This window comes from Scardinius erythrophthalmus (genome assembly GCF_964197995.2).
Source record: "Scardinius erythrophthalmus genome assembly, chromosome: 21".
Classification (NCBI taxonomy): domain Eukaryota; kingdom Metazoa; phylum Chordata; class Actinopteri; order Cypriniformes; family Leuciscidae; genus Scardinius; species Scardinius erythrophthalmus.
This window is the reverse complement of record NC_138241.1, coordinates 32,446,580-32,469,759: the sequence shown is the minus strand read 5'-3', so window position 1 is coordinate 32,469,759 and position 23,180 is coordinate 32,446,580. Positions and strand designations below refer to the sequence as shown.

The 23,180-nt window shown below is 37.8% G+C and overlaps 1 protein-coding gene across 1 annotated transcript in view; it reads left to right on the top strand.

Annotated features, from left to right (window-relative positions):
- Nucleotides 1-23,180, top strand: part of mdga1 (MAM domain containing glycosylphosphatidylinositol anchor 1) — a gene marked incomplete at both ends in the record, with an annotated part of 207,953 nt that overhangs the window by 33,906 nt on the left and 150,867 nt on the right. Inside the window, one exon of the mRNA XM_081350154.1 lies at nt 17,617-17,756. Within this exon, the coding sequence (XP_081206280.1) occupies nt 17,617-17,756 (140 nt within the window). The remainder of the gene's footprint in view (nt 1-17,616; nt 17,757-23,180) is intronic.

Sequence of the window (23,180 nt, the reverse complement as noted above, 5' to 3'; positions counted from 1 at the left end):
CATGACTCACTTTTTGGAGTTTCTTTCTGTGAGAAACTGTGAAATGACTATATAGATGTGTGTGTGCGTGTCTGCATGTGTGCCTGCGAGTATGCGATCAGCTCCAGTTGCATTGTGGGATGGTGTGGCATTAGGACTCGGAGCCGAAGTGAAGGTCACACATTTTACATTAACAGTCATCACCAAACGCTACTGATGCAAGAGAGTGTGTGTCTTTGTGTGGGTGAGTGAAAACGTCCAACTGAGTGGTGTGTGTGGGAGTGAAAGATGAGAGAAGGTAAAGTGAGAGAGAGAGAGAGAGGGTCATTGTACAACATTTCCTCGCTTTACCCAGCTGCCTCTTAAAAGCACACAGCTTTATGAGACAGTCTAGCTTGGCTCATATTTGTCGAGTTATTTAAGACGTACTCTGTGCAGGTACTTGAACCCAGGACGTATCAACTGTTATTAGGGGTGAGCGATATACCGGTTGACACAATTAAGCGGTAGAAATGTGTCAATTTTGGACCATCGTCGCTATCGTAATTGTGCTGACGTGATGTTGCTGTGCTAAGCGGTCATGAAAGCTGATAATTTGCATGCTTTTTTAAGTATTGCGATTTAATAAATACGTGATTTTAAACCGCTAAAGCACAGTAAGCAGCGAAAGACTAATTTCAGTATATGTGCGTGCTCTCTGATGCCGTTACATCTTGGGTGTGCATTATTTTTCTAATAATTCAATGGCCCGGAGTCATGCACGAACGCTGCTGACTTATTTCCCGTTAAATCTCAGCCAACTTCTGAGATAGCGCGTTCTATAACGAAGTGTACCAGCGGCAAAACTTTCATAAAATTCATTTTCTCAGAAACGGAGACAACGATTTTAGAAACCGATTTGCTGGTCGGATTTCGCATGTTATGAGAATACTCACCCTCAAAGTTGTCGATGTAGCTCGAAATATATCATTTAAAGCCCTTCTCTTTCTTCCTCTTAGGTGTGACAGATAACTCCCTCACAATATTTTTAACATCATTCACGTTAACCGCTGGAAGTTCTTGTAAACAGCGAGTGTAATTTACCATTATCTCCACCGAATGCAAAAACGGCTTCAGACGCAGCACCGGATGTAACTGGGCGGGCTGAGACAAAACGCGGAAGCGATTGTGCATAAAGCCTATAGGCCTATGTCACGAAAAAATTTAAGACCGGAAGTACGTCTTTTAGTAGGGATACGGCTCTTCCGGTTAGCTTTTTACAATGGCGGAGTCCGATATAGATACTGCTGGACCAAATCTCTCCGCAACTTGCCTGAAGTCACATATGACGATGTGCACTACAACAACAGCGGCGGGCCGTTCGCCAGTAAGGTAAACGTTTCTATGGTAACAGCGAGTTGGACCAATCAGCAGACGTTGCTGCTACGCTTAGGATTGTGGGTAGTGTAGTTTTTTTCATAAGATCGCGGATAAAACATGTTTTTCTTAAAACAAGGTTGATTTCATACGAACTTATAGCTTCTACAGGAGCAAAAACCTTCGTTTCACAACCTCATAGCTCGTGGTCAGTCTACCTCGGATGGTTTAGACATTGTGGCTGATAATCTAAATCCTTATTGAGAAATACTGTTGACCGGAAGTTCTGAATCCCTACTCCGCGTTCCGGAAGCAGGAAGTGTGACATAGGCCTATTATTCCGCTTATAGCCTACTACGGTTACCACACTTTAAAACTTTCTTCAGGTGATACATTTCAAGGCGTTTGTCAGGTTTTTGTCCTTATTGCTATTGTGTGTGGGACTAATTTCTTGTGTATCTCATCCCAGGCCTCCGTTGCTAATTCCAAAATGTCATTTAGAGCACTTGAGCCACTGATAACAGACTAATGCAGTTATTAATGCAGTTATTAGAGAGAGAGAGAGAGAGAGAGAGAGAGATTAAGCATGTGTGAATTACCTCAGTTTGTGCGTCTCTCAACAGTGTTCGGCAGCATTAATAGTGAAACTGCACGTTTATCTGCACCTCGCTTGTGAGAAACCTCATGTAGCTTTTAAGTTGCTTAATTATTTAACCAATAAAATTGTCAGAGCAGCACTGACAACATGTGAGTGTGTGTCCGTACTGTATGTGTGTGCATTTGAGTTGGAGACAGAGCGCGAGAAAAAGATATGTGCTTTCCCATAATGAATGCATAATACACAAAATGTAATTTTGTGGCAAAAAAACCTTGAAAATAATTTAACATTACTATCTTATTGTCTACTATATTTATTATATAGTATAACTAAAATAACTGAAATCATTTGACGAAGTGATATGGAACTGTAATGCGGTCAAGACCTGCCTGGAACTACTTTAGCCGTGGGCTTCCCTAAAGAAATTATAACGCACCTTAGAACGTTCATCAACCAATCAGAATCAAGCATTCAACAGCCACATAGTATAATTCAATTTAACATCTTACTGAAATTGTTGTTCAACACAAATAATTTGTGTTAAAAGATTTTTCACTAGTACATTTTTAGACCGCACTGCATGTACAACAGGATTGCATGCTTGCAATGCGCTGTCCATGGATTGGCATCTGTGTTTGCACACTTGTGGAAAGAGTATGTTTCTGGTGTAACCTGTGACTGTCCCTTGTCATCTGCACTAGAGGAAGCTGCTTGCTGTGGGTCTCTGACTCATGAATACAGATGGCTGGCATTAAAAACTGCAGAAAGGTCTTGTAAATATTGCTGTAACGCATCTTAATTGTACAATAGAGTCAACAGCACTGATTCCTCATCAATCTTTTAATAAAGGAAGAGTGACAGTGCTACTGTGCATTATGCAAAGACACACACACACACACACACACACACACACACACACACACACACACACACACACACACACACACACACACACACACACACACACAAATGGAATGGAATGGAAAAAACTACTGACAGTATTTGAGACACCCATCTGCTGTTCTATGCACAAGATGACTCAAGACTCCCCTGTTAGTTAGTGCAGTAATCAATCCCTGTTTTTGCATGACTTCAGAATACAGAATTCCACAGAATACTACATTCTGGTTGAGTGAACATAACTTTAATGATTGCAGCTGAAATGGCCAAACTGGTTAGTGAGTAATATTTGCTAACCAATAGGTTACTAATTTTTTGTGATCTTTGACATTTATCTGTTTCAATTTGACCTTGTGCCTTGATGCTTTACCTCAGCCCTGCTCGTTCCCCTAGCGCTGTGATCTGTCTGTCTGACAGATGGGCTGATGACCCAGCAGTCTTTCTTCTCATCTACTTCTCCGTCCCTTGTTTCTTCACCTCATTGTGCCCATTAGACTCCAGTGGAGAGAGAGATTGGCCTGAGCATATGCTACACACACACACACACACACACACACACACACACACACACACACACACACACACACACACACACACACACACACACACACACACACACACACACACACACACACACACACATAGACAGAATGGCCCTAATTTTAACCTGCACCAGCTGCTCACCTCCTCAACTCCTTTGTAATGCAGCTTAGACAGATGTGTGTGTGTGTGTGTGTGTGTACACAGGCGATATGGACAAGATGTTGTGATATATATAATCATGATTAAGTCACAGAAAGGCTATAACAGAATCCAAAATTGTGTACTATAAGTGTTTGAACTACATTGCTGCATTTGATTGAAGAATGGGGCTTATATTAGTCTTACTGTTCAGTCTTTTCTTTTGGTTTGCATCAATCAGGTTTAGAATCAAATAATATGTTATTATTACACACTTCACGACCCACTCAAAGCGGTCTTACACACACACACACACACACACACACACACACACACACACACACACACACACACACACACACACACACACACACACTGTTAGGTTATTTCACAGGTTTTATCATATTGCCGTTGCTCTCTTACACATGTTTAAACCTTATTCTAACCTTTGCCTGAGAGAATCTCTGACACTTCAAATAGTTCCTTGGCAAGATCTGTCAGACATGAAGGTAGTGACCTGAACTGAACATTTCTGGTGATGTCGAAAACCTTATTGAACTGTAGGTTAGATATGAAGTGTGTAATCACACACAGTTTCTGGAGCGTTGTCAGTGTGCTGTGGTATGATGGGACGCACAAAGAGAATGCCAGTCATGTGCCCTGATGCAGCCCATCTTTGTTTCTTCCACTTTTCCTCTCTCTCTCTCCATCCTTCGCTCCTTGTCTTGCCCCTGTCAGTCTGCACAGGAGATCTGAGGTGCCAGTTTTACTATTCTGTTCATTACTTCTCTCCCTCGCTGCGTGTGTTTCTGTATCTCCTGTTCTGTCTCTTTGTCTCTGTTTCTCTCTCTTATGTCATCTCTGTCTTTAGAGACATCCAGACCACAGACTAGCTTCCACACTTTTTGATTGACAAGCTTGTGTTTTTCAGTAAGAGACACACTCTGAGGTTCTGCCATCTGGGTGACACGTTATGGCTGAATTTTGTCAGAGGTGCTTCATGGTTGTCATCTGTTAAAGTCAACATGCAACCACATTCACAAACCATTTTACGTCCTCAGAATCCTCACGGTGATGAAATTCAGAATGAAACAAGTAAAATAAATAAAAATAGAAAAAATAGTGTGACTAAAAGTAGTGAATCCCAAAAGCTCCCAAAAAATTGAATCTCAAAAGTTTTAAGTATGAAATTTAATTCAGTGTTGAAATACGTTATCCTACACTCTTAGAAGAAAAGATTCTATAGAACCTTAACGCGTTCTGTCAGGCGCTTCATATATAGAACATTTTAGGGATAATTTTATTGATTTAGTTTAATTAATTAATTTAGTCTGAATACATTTTTTATGAATTAAACTTAATTTTAAAGAACTCTTTATGCCAAAAAGGTTCTATATAAGGAGAAATGTCTTAAATGTTTGCATAAGTAATAAAGTATGTTTATAAGCTAAACATACTATCATTAAAGACACTTCTCCTTATATAGAGCCTTTTTGGCACAAATGGTTCTTTAAAGGAACACTTCGACTTTTTGGGACTTTAGCTTATTCACCGTATCCCCCAGAGTTAGATAAGTCCACACATAGCAGATAGCCCAAGTAGCAGTACTTCGCCTTCTGAGAATATAGTTCCCAGGATGTATACGGTTAGAAGATGGCTGTGTCTCATGTGACCTTGTTATTTGTACACACTGGGTGCGTCAGACAGAGTTACGGCACGCACGGAGATGAGAAGGGTATGTATGGACTTATCTAACTCTGGGGGATACAGTGAATAAGCTTAAGTCCCAAAAAGTCTGCGTGTTCCTTTAAAATTAAGTCAAGAACCTTAGGGTTCTATATATAACCTCAATTAACCTTTTTTTTCTAATAGTGTATCCTTGTTTAATATGCAGAAACAACTTTAATTAAGCTTTTCATATTTTAATTTCCCAGGAAATGAGACACAACCAATGGTGTGAGTTTGGAACGGGCTATCGACAAGTCACTGTGTTTACAATAACGTTTGGCGACGCAAATAACATACTTCAGCTTAAATATCATTGGCCTTTGAGGTTTTTTTTTTTTTTACATGCACACAAAATGCAATTTATCTGCAAGTTATCTGATTGATGTAAATAGGCCTTTAAAATGCGTTTCTCTCTATTTTCTCTTTGTGTCTGTTTTCATCCATCCTCTTTTGGCTGCACTCAACATGTTGTTTGATCAGGCTTGTTCTGATCCACTCACCCTCAGACTGACTCAACACAGGCTGTTTGAAATCTGCCAATATGAGCCGCCCTGATTACGTGTGTTTGTGCTTCTGGCTGTGGGAGATTTGGAGGTGTTTGTGTGAAATGGTGTTTGTAGTCATTGTTGCGATAATGTTTGTGTACCTGCAGGTGTTGGTGTTTGTGAGTATGCCAGTTAAAAGCAATTTACTTTTGGCAATGTGACCAGGTGTGTTGCAAATGTGAGATATCGCAAAAAAGACCTAGGTTACATTTCACCCAAAAAATCAAAAGGAATATATATTTTGTATATATATATATATATATATATATATATATATAATTATTTAAATTTATTATATATATATATATATATATATATATATATATATATATATATATATATATATATATATATATATATATATATATATATATATATATATATATATATATATATATATAATTATTTAAATTTATTATGGATAATTTATTGTTAAATATTTTTTTTAAATCAGCATAAATGAAAAGCAATACAACATACATGTATTTATACATTTACATGTATAAATGCAATTTAAATATATACACACACACACACACAATTTAATAATATATTTAATTTAAAAAATAAAAATGTATAATGTTAAATTTAATGTTAAATAATTTTTTAAAAGCAGTATAAGAGAAAAGCAATACATCAGTTATATTCTTATGTCATAATGAAATTTGAATAATTATATATAAATATATTATATATAACCCAAATGGTCCCAAAATGTGCTTAATCTTATTTATGCAAATATTTTTGCAATATAAAATATTTAAAACATAATTTATTTATTTTGATGTTGAGGTGAAATAGGACACAGGCTTTCTCAACCGGTTCCATGAAATTCACTGCATTTTTGAAGTGACGTGATTTACATGTTATATGTATTTATATATATTTTTTTTATTACATATAACATATGCTATCGTTTTATCACCCTTTCTCTGTTATCTGGGTGCTGATGGAAGGCTGAAAGAAGGATGGGGAATTCCATTAATTCCAGGGTTACGTTCGCTCTTCCTCTCCACAGTGGTCCTTTAATCAGTTTCTGTCACTGCCACTAAAACTGTCTCTGTAGCGATACTGCAAATTTACTTTAGCTCGCATCCTCCCCGTCGCCTTTCTCTCGCCCCTCAGAGGCCCTCACTCACTCCGACAGGGGCCAAAAGAATCCTCTCAGCGCTGCATGTGCCTGTTCCCTCTCATACGGCGCTAATGGATAAAACAGCCCTCTCAGAACAGAGACAAATGGCTTTAATACACACAAACGAGGCTTGACATCTCATTAAAGTCCGCATGACTCAAAATCGACCCTATTTGCTTTCTTAATACACATTCCTGGTCTTATTGTGAGCGATTAATCAGTGCACGTTATTGTGAATAAAAAAATGTTTGTCTTCATAATCTTTTATCAAAATGTACTGTAATAACTTGCTGCACCACCGAAGGGGCTTTTCCTCTTCAGCTGATGATACAAATCCCTCTTATTTCTCAACCCCTCCAGCCACCAGCTCCATATGTGTTCATGTGGTATAAATAAATCAAATTAAAATTAAATTTTAAACTGTTTTAGTCAAATTAATTATAATTAATTGCATATATCAATTTTATTTCCATATAATAAATTCAAATAATATAATAATTTTTGTTTACTCACTTATACGTTTCACCATTCCTTTTTCACACAGTGTTAATAAGCGAGAACTTTCCTGGTTCTTTATGTTGACTTTTCTGTGTGTTTCAAGTGTAGCTCCGACAGCTGAGAAACAGCCAGTCCGGTTATTAGACCTGAAATATGCCTGAGGTGAGAAAAAGTTTTTCTGAAGCCTTTTAAGAAAAATCACAGTTATCAGCACATGTTCTGCCGGTCAATGAATTCCGTCTGGTCTTGTGTTGACAAAGTAGGGTTTGGGAATTAAAGCTTTGCCGCAAACATGGTGGGAAATTAATCGTTCGATGAAAAGTGTTGACACAAGACGCTGTCCCCTTCTAACTACAAGCTTCTGACCACAAGCCTCAGTTCAGCGTCTTTGACCATTGCGTCTCCCGTCTGATTTTAAAGGGTTAGTTCACCCAAAAATGAAAATTCTGTCAGTAAATACTCACCCTCATGTTGTTCCAACCCCGTAAGACTTTCGTTCATCTTCGGAACACAAATTAAGATATTTTTGATGAAATCTGACAGCTGGATCACTCCTCCTGCAGGCTTATGGACACCTTAACTTGCTGGCCCAGAAAATGTATTAAAGACATTGTTAATATTGTCCAAGTGACTCCAGTGGCTCAATCTTAATACGAGAATACTTTTTGTGCGCAAAAACAAACAAAAATAACGACTTTATTCCACTTTTCATTTTTTTTTTACGTAGTGTAATAGCGTAGTGCTGTGTTGCACATCACCACGTATAACACATGACCAGAGTCGCCCAATAGTGAGCCTACGTGGTGACGTGCACAGACGCGCTACGCTTAAAGGAACACTCCACCCATTTGCATTAAGCTTTGCAATGTTAGAAACCCAGTCATACTATTGAATGGTCGTGCAACATTTTCTCATTTTCCCCTGAGACGGGAGAAATCTGTATTTACCTCTTTACACTTCCTCCTACAATGACGCAAAAATTGTCATTTTGCGTCATTGTCGGAGGAAGTGTAAGGGGGGGGGGGGATTTCTGTTAAGACTACAAGCAATAGTTCCCACCCTTTCAAACCCACCCATAGGGGGTTGGACCTAATGCGCTAACAGACCTATCACAGATCAGTGCCAGTGCGTTTGATTTCACCATTCATTGTTTACATGCACACCTTTTGTTTCAATCTAACTGAATTCATTCCGATTGGTGAATTTGAATGTAGTGTTTACATGAACGCTAAACAAGTGATCGGTTGATGTGTGTTTTACCCTTGCTAAGAAAATACCCGTTCCTCCGTGAGAGATAGCCCACGAGACCGGTGCATGTGCATCTCACAGGCGCTCATCAGTAATCACGCCACCGGCTTTTGCGTTCTACAGTCGCCATTCATCACGTTTACTGTGGCGAGCAGGACGAGGCTAGGGCCGCGGGAGAACGACGCGAGGCCGGTGGCGTGATTGGTTGATGTGCGTTTTACCCTTGCTAAGAAAATACCCGCTCCTCCGTGAGAGATACAAGACCAGTGCGTCTCACAGGTGTCGGTCATCAGTAATCACGCCACCGGCCTCACCTCGTTCTCCCGCGGCCCTAGTCTCGTCCTGTGCGCGACTGTAGAGCGCAAAAGCCGAATCCCGGACATTTTGTGCGATCTCAAAAACCCGGGCAGACTCACGGAGATTAACGTACTAGCTTAGCTTTGTTGTTTACAACTGCTCTCTAACTGGTAGGCGTGGCTTGGGAGTGGCCTAGTAGAGCAGCGAAGCAAGTGCATTCTGGGAGTTGTTGTCTTTCATCCACATGAGCCAAAAATACATTTTCTGGCTTTTCTCAGTCTAGAAGGCTCCAAATTCAAAAATAATTTCACATTTCTACTACATAAATGACCCAATTTAAATACACATTCATCTTGCAGAGGTGGAGTTTCCCTTTAAACACTACGTAAAAAGACTCGAGGTCCAGAGAGAAGGAAATGAAAAGTGGAATAAAGTCGTTATTTTTGTTTGTTTTTGCGCACAAAAAGTATTCTTGTCGCTTTATAAACTTAAGATTGAGCCACTGGAGTCACTTGGACTATATTAACAATGTCTTTAATACATTTTCTGGGCCAGCAAGTTAAGGTGTCCATAAGCCTGCAGGAGGACTGAGTCAGCTCTCAGATTTCATCAAAAATATCTTAATTTGTGTTCCGAAGATGAACGAAAGTCTTACGGGGTTGGAACAACATGAGGGTGAATTACAGAATTTTCATTTTTGGGTGAACTAACCCTTTAAGGACACACTATTGGCATGTGCCTGTGAAATGTGTTATTTGATTGTACACTGTATAAAATGATTTTTCTAAGTTGTAAATAAAACAGGTAATTGGATTACATTTTACAAGACAATCCTATTTCAGTCTTTCGACTTCAAAATGCCATGTTTAATTTAATGTTACTTTTTGCAGCAATAATCATTAAGCTGAACGGCATAGTTTAGAACAGGGGTGTCAAACTCATTTTAGGTTGAGTGCCGGATGGGAAAAAATGTAACCTTGTGCTTAAATTACCTTTTTAATTATCTTGCTGACGGTTAAATTAATATTGACCATCCAAACTACGAATTAATTTGCAAGAAAACTACAAAAACACACTGCTCTGTGAAAACTGCATTTTAACAGTGAAAAGGCTTCATTACATTTTTAAAATAATGTTGTATTTAATATTTTTTATTAGTGATGCCCGATTGTGATTATTCATGGCAGATGCTACACACATGTAGCATGAGCAGTTATTTTATATTTTAATTACATTGTATAACTTCAAGATTTAAAGCTAAAACAGAATGGTCTGACTTTTGTTTTGTGAAATTGTGCTATAATTATGCTAGAAGACACACCTCCACAAAACCAAAAATTGCACAGACTGAATGAAAATGCAAATTCACTCTCTGACAGTAGGTGGCGCTTATGAAACAGCAGCGTTTTTTTTGGGGGATACCGCTGAACACAACGCAGCTCTATGCTTGTAAAAAAACTTTATATGGCGGTAAGAGGACAAGAAAATGCTATCGAAAAACTATTCTGAAGACAGTTCCCTTCATAGATACATTCATATAAACCCCTACCCCCAGTTTTTGCTCTGCTTTGCTCTGTGTTCTATCCATCTATCTAAGAACGATACATAGATAGTGTCCTTGCCTGTGTTAACGTCCTGTTTACAGGCTTTGTAATATTCCCACACAAATGACATTTTGTGAAATGACTGCAAAGCCGTTTGTGTGTAAGTCCAGAACAGAGATCGACCAAAATAAATCTTAAAACCGTTCCAATTTATGGCTGGTTGACCGGTGTTTCTCTATTTTCTATTGTTGTCCAGGTCATCCCCCAGGCCGAGATGGACACCGTCGTGGGCCGTATGTTTGACACCCCTGGTTTAGAAGAATGTTTCGACTGTTTTTGTCCATATAGTGAAAGTCAATTGGACTAAATTAAAATTTTTGTTATGATTCTAATTATCTTTCAAACAAAATATTCAGAACAGCATGAAGGTGACTAAACGAACTTTAATTATAAAGATTGCAATCAAAATACACTGTCTTCTCTGATCTGAGGGATCACGTCAGTGTGAACGGGCCATGCACACATACAATACAGGCGTTTATAAGCCCTGGCATGCACACCCGCGGGCAGCACTCAACCCTGCTCTCGCTGCCAGAGATGTTTGTTTGATGAGATGCCGTCTGCCCTAGTGCTCGTTTTTGCCAATAGTCGTGTTTGTCAGAGGGCTGATCTGTATTGAGCCACAGTGAAAGCTATCAGCTCCTCACACAACAAGGAAGCACTCAATAAAACACCTTGACACACCTAACACTGTCAGATTAGCTTCTGCTGGCCACCAGTCTCTCTCTCTCTCTCTCTCTTCTCTCTCTCTCTCTCTCTCTCTCTCTCTCTCTCTCTCTCTCTCTCTCTCTCTCTCTCTCTCTCTCTCTCAAGGATCTTATTTATTCTTACAAAACATGCTGTTAAGCGCCTTGAGGATGAATAATTCTCTCGGGACAGTGGGAGATGCAGGACAGATGAATAAGTGTGTGACTCCGGGATGTGAGTGAAACAGTAGATCTGGTGAAGCTCCTCAGCAGGAGTGTTTCAGCTATGATTTATGTGTAGAGCGCATGCATGAAGAATAGCGAGACAGAGGAGGAGATGCTCTAGAAAACTTTCAGCACCAGTTGAAGCTGGTCAGAAAGGGTGCAGAAATATTCCCAGAGGACTGTGGGTGCAGGTGGAGCAAACAGCAGCTCATCATCAATTACATCTGCCCTAATTTGCTTGGTGTAATCTCCGCTGCTTTTTCCATCCTGTTGTTTGGGGCACAGGTTTTCATACACTTGATATTCATTTTTATAGTTATATAGCTAAACTATTGCTAAAATTTGAGCAAATATAGCTACAATTTTTTTTATATTAAAGGGGTCCTGTATGTAAAATAAGTCTCTGATGTCCCCAGAGTGTGTATGTGAAGCTTTAGCTCAAAATACCCGACAGATATTTTTTATAGCATGTTAAAATTGTCACTTTTTGAGGGGGAGCAAAAACACGCAGTTTTTTGTGTGTGTCCCTTTAAATGCAAATGAGCTGCTGCTCCCGGCACAGTGGGCGGAGCTTTAAGAGCTTGTGTGTTTGTTAGCAGCTCCGATTACCTCACGCAGACAAGCACTAAAATGTCAGAAACTGTTCTGCCTTTTATGTTTAAACTGAAGTCGGACAAAGATGGAGAGACTCAAGAAGTGACAACATGTAGAATGCAACAGGACATTTCTGAATGGTTAGTTGATAAATTTATGTAGCAGAGTTAACTATCTTCTAGTCATTGATTAGCATATTCTGTCATGATAATCCATAAATCGCGTTCCCAGGGGCGGGTTTATGTAAATTTTAGGGTTAGTGATGTCACTAACCCGGGAGGAAGCTCGTGTAGTCCCTGCCAGGCGTTTGTTGTAGTCCTTAAAAAGCAATCTTTAAAAGAAAATATCTCCTTTTGCTTTGAACTTTGAGCGTCATAACTTTGCAGATGTTGTTTATTCTTAAACGGCAACATTACACACTAACTAAAGTTAAAAAAGTGAAATCATAATCAACCACCCCTTTAATGCTCATACTCACAATTTGCAAGACAAGAAATGGTTGGTATACTAGTAAAATGACACAGGGAAAGTAAAAAAAATACATTAGAATAAGTATTTCAATTGGATCAACATTTTTAAAACGGCTTCTTACAAGATGTGTGTACATACTTCCCTTTAAGACCATGTCTAGTTTTATTATCTAAAACCCTGTGATTTCATTTTCATGTCTGCTATAGTTTTTGCTCTTGCTTATGTCACCCTCTCTCTGTATTGTTACTCTCTGTGTGTGTGGAGGTTCGGATGGCTGTGTTCATTTATTTGTGTGTGTGTGTGTGTGTGTGTGTGTGTCTCATATTGATTTGTTTTTATATTCCATCTTTCTATGCCGCTCTCCATTTGTTTTGTTTCTTTCCACCCCCCTCCGGCGTGTTCCCCTCTGCTGGCTCAAGACTAGTTTGATAACTCACAGAGAGAACCTTGTTTGCTTCAGATTTAGATGGATGGTTGTATGGGCGAACGGATGGATGGATGGACAGAGCTGAGAGGAGAAAAAGGCAAAAAGAGGGAGATGTTTGAAAAGTTGCATCTAGTTGGGTGACAGCATAGCCACACAATTCACCAGTGTGCCCTGTGGGTTATTACATTTACCTGTAGAGGTGGAACACTTCACCAACCACCACATTTTGGTTTATGCAGCTCATCTCTGAACATTCATATTTCATAGAGATTCTTTCTTATGTAGGTTCTATCTTTCTACTGTTCTATCTATCTAAGAATGATACAGAAATCTGTCTATCTATCTATCTATCTATCTATCTATCTATCTATCTATCTATCTATCTATCTATCTATCTATCTATCTATCTATCTATCTATCTATCTATCTATCTATCTATCTATCTATCTATCTATCTATCTATCTATCTATCTATCTATCTATCTAGTTCTGTCTATCTATCTAGCATTCTATCTAGCCATCTATCTATCATTTTATCATTCTGTCTATCGTTCAATCGTTCTCTTTGTCTGTAATGCCTATAAACATATAAACTTTTCAAACTTTTAACCTAGAAACAAGGCTAGATAGATGTGATATTGATAAAAACATAAAAGCTGTAGATAGTGTTGTTGAGCAGAATTTAAGAAAGAACTCGTCTAGACTAGACTGAGGTTGCTCCGGTTCTCTGTGATATTTATTTCCTCAATAGCTGACCCAGAGCGATTCCTGTTGCCGAGCGACTGCCGCCGAATACTGATGTGAAGATGTGGATTGTCTTCATCCCATGATGCACTGGGTCAGTGTGACATTGATAGATGTTGACCCGGCTGCAGAGTTAAAGAGCTCATCCCTGACGCTGGGCGTTCTTTCCCGCTGAGGAGGAGAGTGTCCAACAATCTGGGTCTTAGACAGACACACACGCACACACACACACACACACACACACACACAACCACACACACCTGCTGAGAGGGCAAGTGGTTTGTGAGGTTCAGTCATCCTCACATTATGTGGTGTACCTGCAGCTGTTAACTCACAGACCTCACGCACACAAACACTCCTCACACTTAACGGATCAATAATAATCACATCATGGAGAAATTCATTGGCTCTGTCTTTGAGAAGACCTCTCTATTGACCATGCTGTTATTTTCTCTTACACACAACCATACAGGCACATTGATATTCACATCACTATTAACTTGCCGCTCAAAAAAGCCTATCTGTATTGTGAGGGTTATTTTGAAATAGCGTGAAGGTTACATGCTATTTTGGTTTAAGATGATAAATTAATTTGACTAATGAATTACCATTACATTTCCAGCATAATTATCGCAAAAATTTTAAGGCAGCATCTCGTTACCCAAAGTTTGTATTTTAAAACAGTATTATTTGTACTATTACAGTATTAGTATTAGCTTTTATTTTATTAAATTTTTATTTGAAATATTCAGTTAGTTGCCTAACTTTGGACCAAAAAACAAACAAACATTTAGTCCTGGTCCGATTAGCGTGCATATTGGCATTTTTAACACTGAACCAAAGATACCGAACCTAAAGGAATAGCAAATGTTCACAACCTGATTGGTCGGCTTTTATGACGTATATTTCGAGACTAAACTTACCAAACATCCAAAATAATGATGTGTTCAACACTGGTTCATCGTTCAATTCCAGACCGATTCACTAATGAATCATTCAGACCAATTTGGGAACTGGTTTGAATAAAGCTTTGAAAAGATTCGACTTAAAAGAACGATTTCCTTAGTCAAATAACCTTAGTCAGGTTAGACGCCATTTTAAATTTAACGTGGATGTAAACAAGGCTGTGAGGAATAGACTTACAATCTTTACAATGGCACGCACTGTATAAAGGTCATAGATTGCATAATTTTGCCTACTGAACGTTTTTTTCGGTAAGACGTTTCGTCAGTTGAACAATTGGTAGCTTTAACAGTACAATCCATTGAACGAACTGTAATTCTGTCCCTCACAGGCTCATTTTCATTCCTGTCAAAAATAAAATATGCCGCTACCCTGACTAAGGTCTATTTTTCATCACTATAAGTTATGAGCAAGCTTTACTCTACACAAGAGTAATATTTAGCCAATGAAATATATTGTAGCAGAGCATAACTATAAAAATGTGCTCATTATAGACATTTCAATGACTTTTCTAGGCCTGAAAAAACTACATTTTTAAATTCCTTGATATTCCCATGTTGTGTATGACGGTGGAAACGCACAATGAGAGTTATCTTTGAGAAATGTAATGCATAGAATTGCTAAGTTAAGAGTGTTTTTTTATTGTGTGACAACCGCTGTCTTCTGCTGGTTGTTAGCGGTGTTAGCTGTGTTAGCATGAGCGCAGGCCTCATTGTCCCGCTAATGAGCGTCATTAATTTTGGCATGGTGACTGGCCTGTGATGCCCTGACCACACCATTACACTCACAAATAAAAGCTCTGACAATTTCCACACATTTCTAAACACGTCCTGTATTGCCTCGCAGCTCTTCCTGTCCCAGACTTCCTTTTAAATGCTAATAAGGGACTCAGACTCATAATTTACAGTGTGTAGGCTGTCGTGGTACATGCGTTCCTCTCCACAATCAAAGCACTCGCTGAGCAGTGTCCGCTGGGCTCGGCTGCCCGCAGTGCTGGCTTGCGTTCCCGAGGGCCCGGAGTTTGAAATCTTTTCAGCGAATGAAGTGAAACCTACCGCATCCAGCTTGCAAACTCTGTTTGGAAAGATTCAAGTGGTTCTTGAGTGCACATCTGACTCATGGAACATAAGGATGTCATCTGAAATTTTTCCTATTGTTTTGTCTAATTCAGTGCGCTTAGGCCACTTATGCTTTTCTATGAACAAACATATAAGAAGGTCATATCTCATAGCAAGTCATTTTTTCCTCCTTGATGTACACTTATAACATGTATTGATGTCAGAACCATTACAGTTCAGAATAGGTTATGAGATGTTCTTGCAGTGGTCTGGGTCTGACCTAAAGGAAACATTTCAGTGTTTTTATTTATTTATTCCTGAGATGTTGTCACATCCGCCAGCTGGAGTGCCTATGATCGCCACCAGAGGGCACTCCTCCCATCTCCTTTGCTTTCCTATCATGAACTGCATTTCCCATAACCCATTGCTTTGACTTATGTTTGATTACTTCCACCTGTGTGTCATTATCTTTTTAATGTCTGCCAATTTAAGCCCTGTATTTTCACTCATTCTTTACAAAGTCTTGTAGGTGTCACACTGCATTTCTGAGCGATCTCCCTGTGTTACCTGTGTTTTGGTTTTGACTTTGACTTTCAGTCACTTTACTTTATCTGCCCTGTTTTTGACCTATTGCATGTTTAAAAAAAATATGATTCTGGATTGCCCTAATAAAGCTGCATTTGGATCGTCAACCTTTGTTTCAGAGCAGTTTTGTTACAAATGTCAGTTACAGAGCAGTTATTATTAGCCCAATATAATTTAGGCTATAATGTGTGAAAAAAGTATTCACACAATGTTAATAATAGTTATTAATTATTATTAACAATAATAAATATTTTTAAGGCCAATATTTTTCATATTGTTTGAAAGAAGTACATAATAATAATAATAATAATAATAGTATTAATAAAACTGTTTTATATTTGGTCTATCTATTAGAGGTGTAACAATACTTCGTGTCACAATATATTGCAATACAAAAATGCATCAATATGTATCGTGGATGTAGTGACACTATGTACTCTGTATAATTCACCCAAAATGAAAATTTCTCTGTGAGGAAAAAAAAAAGTTTACAGAGTTTTAGTGTCAATACTACATTAAACTGCTATATATAATGTTGAATATGATGTATAATTATGCAATTTGGGAATATTTGTGGGTCCTGATAATGCCAAATGTCTTATGTTACCAGTAAAAATTGGCCTACATTATTTTAAATGTATCTAGTCAATGACAGAGTGCAAGCATGTTCGTCAAAAATTATTCTGTATTTTCATCTTCAGAATCATCAATATTTTTATTCTAGTGTCACCATTGTCCTATGGATTGGGTTACCAGCACCAAGTCCAAGCCTATTCATTTACACCCACAATGTAATATCAAATTTAGCATTTTAATCAACAGTGTATTTTTTGCTAACCCTTTACCGTGTTTTGGAGTATCGCAATAATATTGTATCATGAGTTCAGTATCGTGATAAGTATCGAATCGTGACATGAGGGTATCGTTACACCCCTTTTATCTATTTGTACATTAATCATTTAAATGTATTTAAACATAATTTAATGAATATAAGGGAATATTTTTGCTGCAAATTACGCATGTGCTGTATTTCTTTAAAATAAATGCTATTTGGCTTTATTTAGTGAAGCAATTTTCAATTATTGTGGCTTAAGTGTCCAAATATATTTTTGGGGGTCACTGTATGTGAGAGAGGATAAATGTATCTTGCTTCTCACTTCAAAAATAGTTCAAGTTAGTAGCATCACTAGTTTTAGTTAGTTGGTCTCCAACACAGCATATCAACGTCACTGCTAAAGAAGTTGTAGAATGAAGTGAAAATGTTATAGGATAATCTGACTTTCTCTCTGTCCTTCAGCTCCTGCGAACGCTCAGATTGTGCATTCTGGGCAGGCGTGTGTGGTGAAGGAGGACAACATCAGTGAACGGATCTACACCATCCGAGAGGGGGACACGTTAGTTCTGCAGTGCCTGGTCAAAGGACACCCACGGCCTCAGGTGAACACAAACACACATTCACACCACACACTGCACTCACTGGTACACAGACAGAAACACATGCATATGGGTCCAAATTGACCTTTTTGCCACAACTTCCCATGGCAAGGGAATTTACTGGACAAATATATTGTTATTAGCCAAGACACTTTTGTCATTTGTGTCACTTTTGTCATTTTGTCCAGTGGGCTTATTTAGTTCTTTAGATTTTTTATCAGGGCTTGTATTTAGTAATATAATGGCAGTGAATTGCCATTTCTGTTTTGAAGTCCACAAGAGTGCATCCATCCATGATTAAAGTGCCCCACACGGCTCTGCGGGGGTTAATAAAGGCCTTCTGAAGGGAAGCAATGAGTTTGTGTAAGAAAATATTCATATTTAACGTTACAAAGTCAAATTCTAGCTTCCGGCCAAACTTGCGCACCTTATGACGTCGGAACATACGACTTCAATGACTTCGCACCTTATGACTTCAAAACATATTCATTGACCTTATAAAGCTTGGAAGAGCCAGGACATTTTTTAATATAACTCCGATTGTATTCATCTGAAAGAAGAGAGTCATATACACCTAGGATGACCTGAGGGTGAGTAAATCATGGGCTAATTTTCATTTTTGGGTGAACTATCCCTTTAAAGACACAGCATGATTTTGTTCGTCATATTTTTGGTGGATTAATGTGAGGAACATTTATCATATTTGTCGACACACAGAGTGTGATTTAAATTGTATTCTGTATAATATACTGTAATACATTTATTAAGTTATATATAATTTAAATAAATACATTTTCTGTAGCTCTATATATAAACACTACACTTTTTGTACGTATGCATGTCAATCACCTGATAAAACATGACTGTAGACACTGAAAGAGAGCGGATCTGTCCGTGGACTGTGGATCTTTTATTGGCATGTGAGTGTGTGTTATATAAGGTAAGGGTGAGCTGATGACAGTACGAGGTGTGAAGAGCGTGGCTCCCACAGGCACTCTGTCCTCTGCCATCAGATCACTTATTAAAGACCCTCATACACACACACATCCTTCCAACGACCTGTCTACATATATTAGTGGTCCTGGCTGCATCAGAAGAAAAACCGACCTGATCTGAATTCCATCAGTTTTCCCTTCCGAAGTCCTGAGAACGAGTGCACGGAAGAAAGAAGTTGCTATTCCATAACGTGATCCACGATTACCATTAGAAATGTCAGGACATTGTGATGACAACAGGCTGAATATAGGAGCGTAATATAGAGTGTGAATATAGTCACAGTGTCTGAATATAAACTAATGAGGATATTACTGCATATACTGTCGGATGTATTGCCTGTGGTGCCGGGCCTTCACGGGTCACTAGACAATGTGTGTGTGTGTTTCTGTCTCTAGATATTTGTGCCTACATTTTGTTTGTCTTTACGGCTCATGCATGGAATGTATATTGGTGTATTTTGCTCTTCGTTTTGAAGTGTAGTAGTTTATATTCAGGTCAAAGTGTGTTTGTGATCTGAATATATACTGTATGTTTGTAGAAAGACAAGTGTTAGATTGTCAGTTTGGTATGTTTGTGTAACACTTATGGTCTCATTTCAATATCGGACCAGACGCTTTCCTTAAATTTACACCTATGAACCGTTTAAAACATTGGAACTATATAAAAATGAGTATACCTGTCTAAAAGAAGTATGTTTAGCCAATCTTGAACACCAAAAATAAGTAGCATCACATTTGTTTGTAGTTTTATTTATGTTAGAGTTTACACTACCATTTTTTTAGGTATAGGTATTCATTTTTAAAAATATATATTTTATATTTTTATTCGGAAAGGACAGTACAGACTTTTATAATGTTACAAAAGATTTCAAATAAATGTTGTTCTTTTGATCTCTCTTTCATCAAAGAATCTAGAATTTTTTCTAGACAATGTTTTCAACATTGATAATAATCAGAAATGTTTCCTGAGCAGCAAATCAGCATATTAGGAATAAATTACATTTGAAAATCAGTGGAAGCAGTTATTTTATAATGTAATAATATTTCACATTATTACAGCTTTTACTATATTTCTGATCAAATAAACGCAGCCTTGGTGCCGTTTAATATTTTTGTGGAAATTGTCATTTTTTTTCTCCATGATTCTTTGATGAATAGAATGTTCAAAAAAGCTGATTTTTTTTTAATAGTAATCTTTTGTAGCATTATAAATGTCTTTACTATTACTTTTGATCAATTTAATATATCATTGCTGAAAAAAAGTATTAATGTCTTTCGAAAAAAATCATACTGAGCCTACATTTGAACAGTAGTGTATATTTACATTACATTTAATCATTTATCAGATGCTTTTGTCCAAAGTGAACCAACAAAAAAGCAACAATATGTACAGTAAGTGCTGTAAAAAGTCCTAGTTAGTCTAGCACAGTATACATAGCAGTTTTTTTTTTTTTTTTTTGCTGTTTGAATTTAAATTAGCAAATGCTTAAGAGTCTATGATGGGATTATTACAGAATGTTTCTATTATGTTATAGGTTTGGCAACAGTTCTTTTAAGCCTAATTGAAGTGTCGCTTTTTTAATTCATCAAAAATTGATGCACCTCTTGATTGAAATAACATCAAAATCTTTATTTCAGTCAAGAGGTGCATACAGTTTTGGTCAAGGTCTTGTGTTGTCAATGCAAGAGTCCAGCACTCTGTAAAGTCTCCTCCAGCACATCCCAAAGACTTTCAATGAATTTAAGCTCTGGACTCAGAGGAGCATCAGTTCATGTGTGAAAATGATTCTTCATGCTCCTCACAACCATTCTTTCACAGTTTGAGCCTGATGAATCTTGACATTGTCATCCTGGAATATGGCCATGATGAAAGCTCTCCATCATTTAGGGTTAGAAGAACTGTTACCAAACATATAACATGCTAGAAACATAATAATCACTGCAATAATGATCCAGTCATAGACTCTTAAAAATTTGCATATTTAAATCCAAACAGCAACTTTTTTTAGGCTGGGCAGTGTATAAAACATGGATAGAATAGAAAGTGTTAGTATTAATGGGTCAAGTGCTGGCGAAAAAGATGTGTTTCTTGAAAATGGCTAAAGACTCGGGTTGAGTAATGCAGGTCATTCTACCAGCAGGGAACAGTCCAGGTAAAGGTCAGAGAAAGTGATTTTGTGTCTCTTTGGGATGTCACCACAAGTCGCCGTTCACCTGCAGAACACAAGCTTCTGGAGTAGTGAGTTCAGGTATAGGGGTGCAGAGCCAGTGGTTGTTATATACTGTACATTATACTGTACATACTGTGATTTTTGTTGTTGTTTTACAATTGTATGATTGGAGGGACAGTTTTCTTCATTCCAAACACTAGACATGAGCCTTCCCAAATCAGCCCCGTTGACTCAAGCACATTCACTGCGGTGTGTTCAGTGTAGATGGTGACTGTGGTGGAGGGGACACTGGGTTCTGGTGTGTGTGCTGCATCCCAAAGGGAGTGTTGAGTTCCTCTCTGCATTGGCATTCTGCAGCGTGTCTAAAAACATGATACTGCTTTACCCCCTCCTTCCCCATGACTTTTTCTACCACATCATGTTTTTTTCCTCTGTGTGATTAACAGAGAGTCAGTAAAGGTCAGCCGTCTTCAAAATGATAGTGTGCTTCCCTGTCAGGGACCAGTCGCATATCCATTGATCTATGAACCCATTTGTTGTTTTTAATCCACTTTTGGGCTGAAAATATGGCAGAAATCTTTCTTTCTTGAATCTACTGTATATTGTAAAGGTGGACAATGAACTGGCTTATATAGTATGTGGGCTCTTCTTCAGTTAGCTGCTCTTTTGGGTGTATTTATACTTATTTAGTATATTAGTTACTTAACTTAGTTATTTCATGCATTTTGTTAGATTGTATTGTGTATGCACTTTCTCTTTTCACTTGACTATATACTGTCCTATTCAACCCACTAGCCGTTTGGCGTCTGTGACATTTATGTTATGCAAGGACGTATAAAATTGATCAAAAGTGCCGGTAAAGACATTATAATGTTACAAAGCATTTCTATTTCGAATAAATGTTGTTCTTTTGAACTTTCTATTTCTTAAGTTGTAGAACTATTTTCAACATTGATAACAATAATAATAAATGTTTCTTGAGCAGCAAATCATCATATTGATTTCTGAAGGATCACGTGACACTGAAGACTGGAGTAATGATGCTAACAATTCAGCTTTGCATCACACAAATAAATTCACTTTTAAAATATATTAAAATAGAAAAAAAGTTGTTTTAAATAGAAATAATACTCGTTTTTAACCAAATACTGTAAATGCCTTGGTTAGTTATAAGAGGCTTCTTTCAAAAACATATATAAAAAAAAAAAAAAGTTTGAATATTTCTTTACAGAAATGATAATGCATGATGTGACCAAGTGTAAATACCCATTTGAGTATATATCATATACCAATCTGTAATGAAACATTTATTATATTGTGTGTGATGGACATTTCTCATACATTTCTCATGGAAAAATTTGGGATAAGCCTAATGCAACAGGTTAGCTTTCTGTCTTAAAGGGGTCATATAATGGTACATGCACTTTTACACATTGATTGTACTGAAATGTGTGTTGGCAGTGCCTGTACACAACCATCATAAAATGATAAAAATCCATCCAGTGTTTTTTTTTATTATCTTATATGTTTTGCCCCATCTCAAATCAAGCCGTTCGATTTTGTGACATCACAAAAACGACGCCCCTCCCACGATTGTTGATTGACAGCAGCGTTTCAACACAGACCCGCCCTCAATCATAGTCTGCGCGGACCGGCGCGGTCATTGTTGATACGCTGGAGCGCTGTCTATGAGCAGAATGGCGTCTAAGCGATTGTGGTGTTCTGTTCTTGGGTGTAATAAGGAACACAGCAGTCATTTTGATGTTCCTAAATCCGAACCGCTGAAGACGCAGTGGCTGAGTTTGTTTTCGAAAGGAAAATTCCGCACGATCAACGTCCATGCTTTCATGTTTGCGCGAATCATTTCACACACCAGATTGTTTATAATGTTTATATGTATACTGTTTATACATCCCACGTTTATAATGAACAACGCGTTATGGTTATTGTGTTATTGTGTTACGGTGTACGCACAGAACAGAGGGGCGGGGTGAGCAAAGCTCATTATCATTTAAAGACACATGCACTTAAATGAAGTGCTGAAAACAGAGCTGTTGTTGACCAGGTAAAATGAGTGTTTTCTTACAATACTAATGAGAATTTTTAATTAAAGTATATTACAAACTTTTAATTTAGACCCTAAAGAATCATATTAGCTTGTACAAAAATGGCATTTTATGACCCCTTTAATGATAGCAGCATATAGGTAGAAATAAAAACGAATAATGAAAAACAGAAAAATAATAGTTGACATCCTTGAG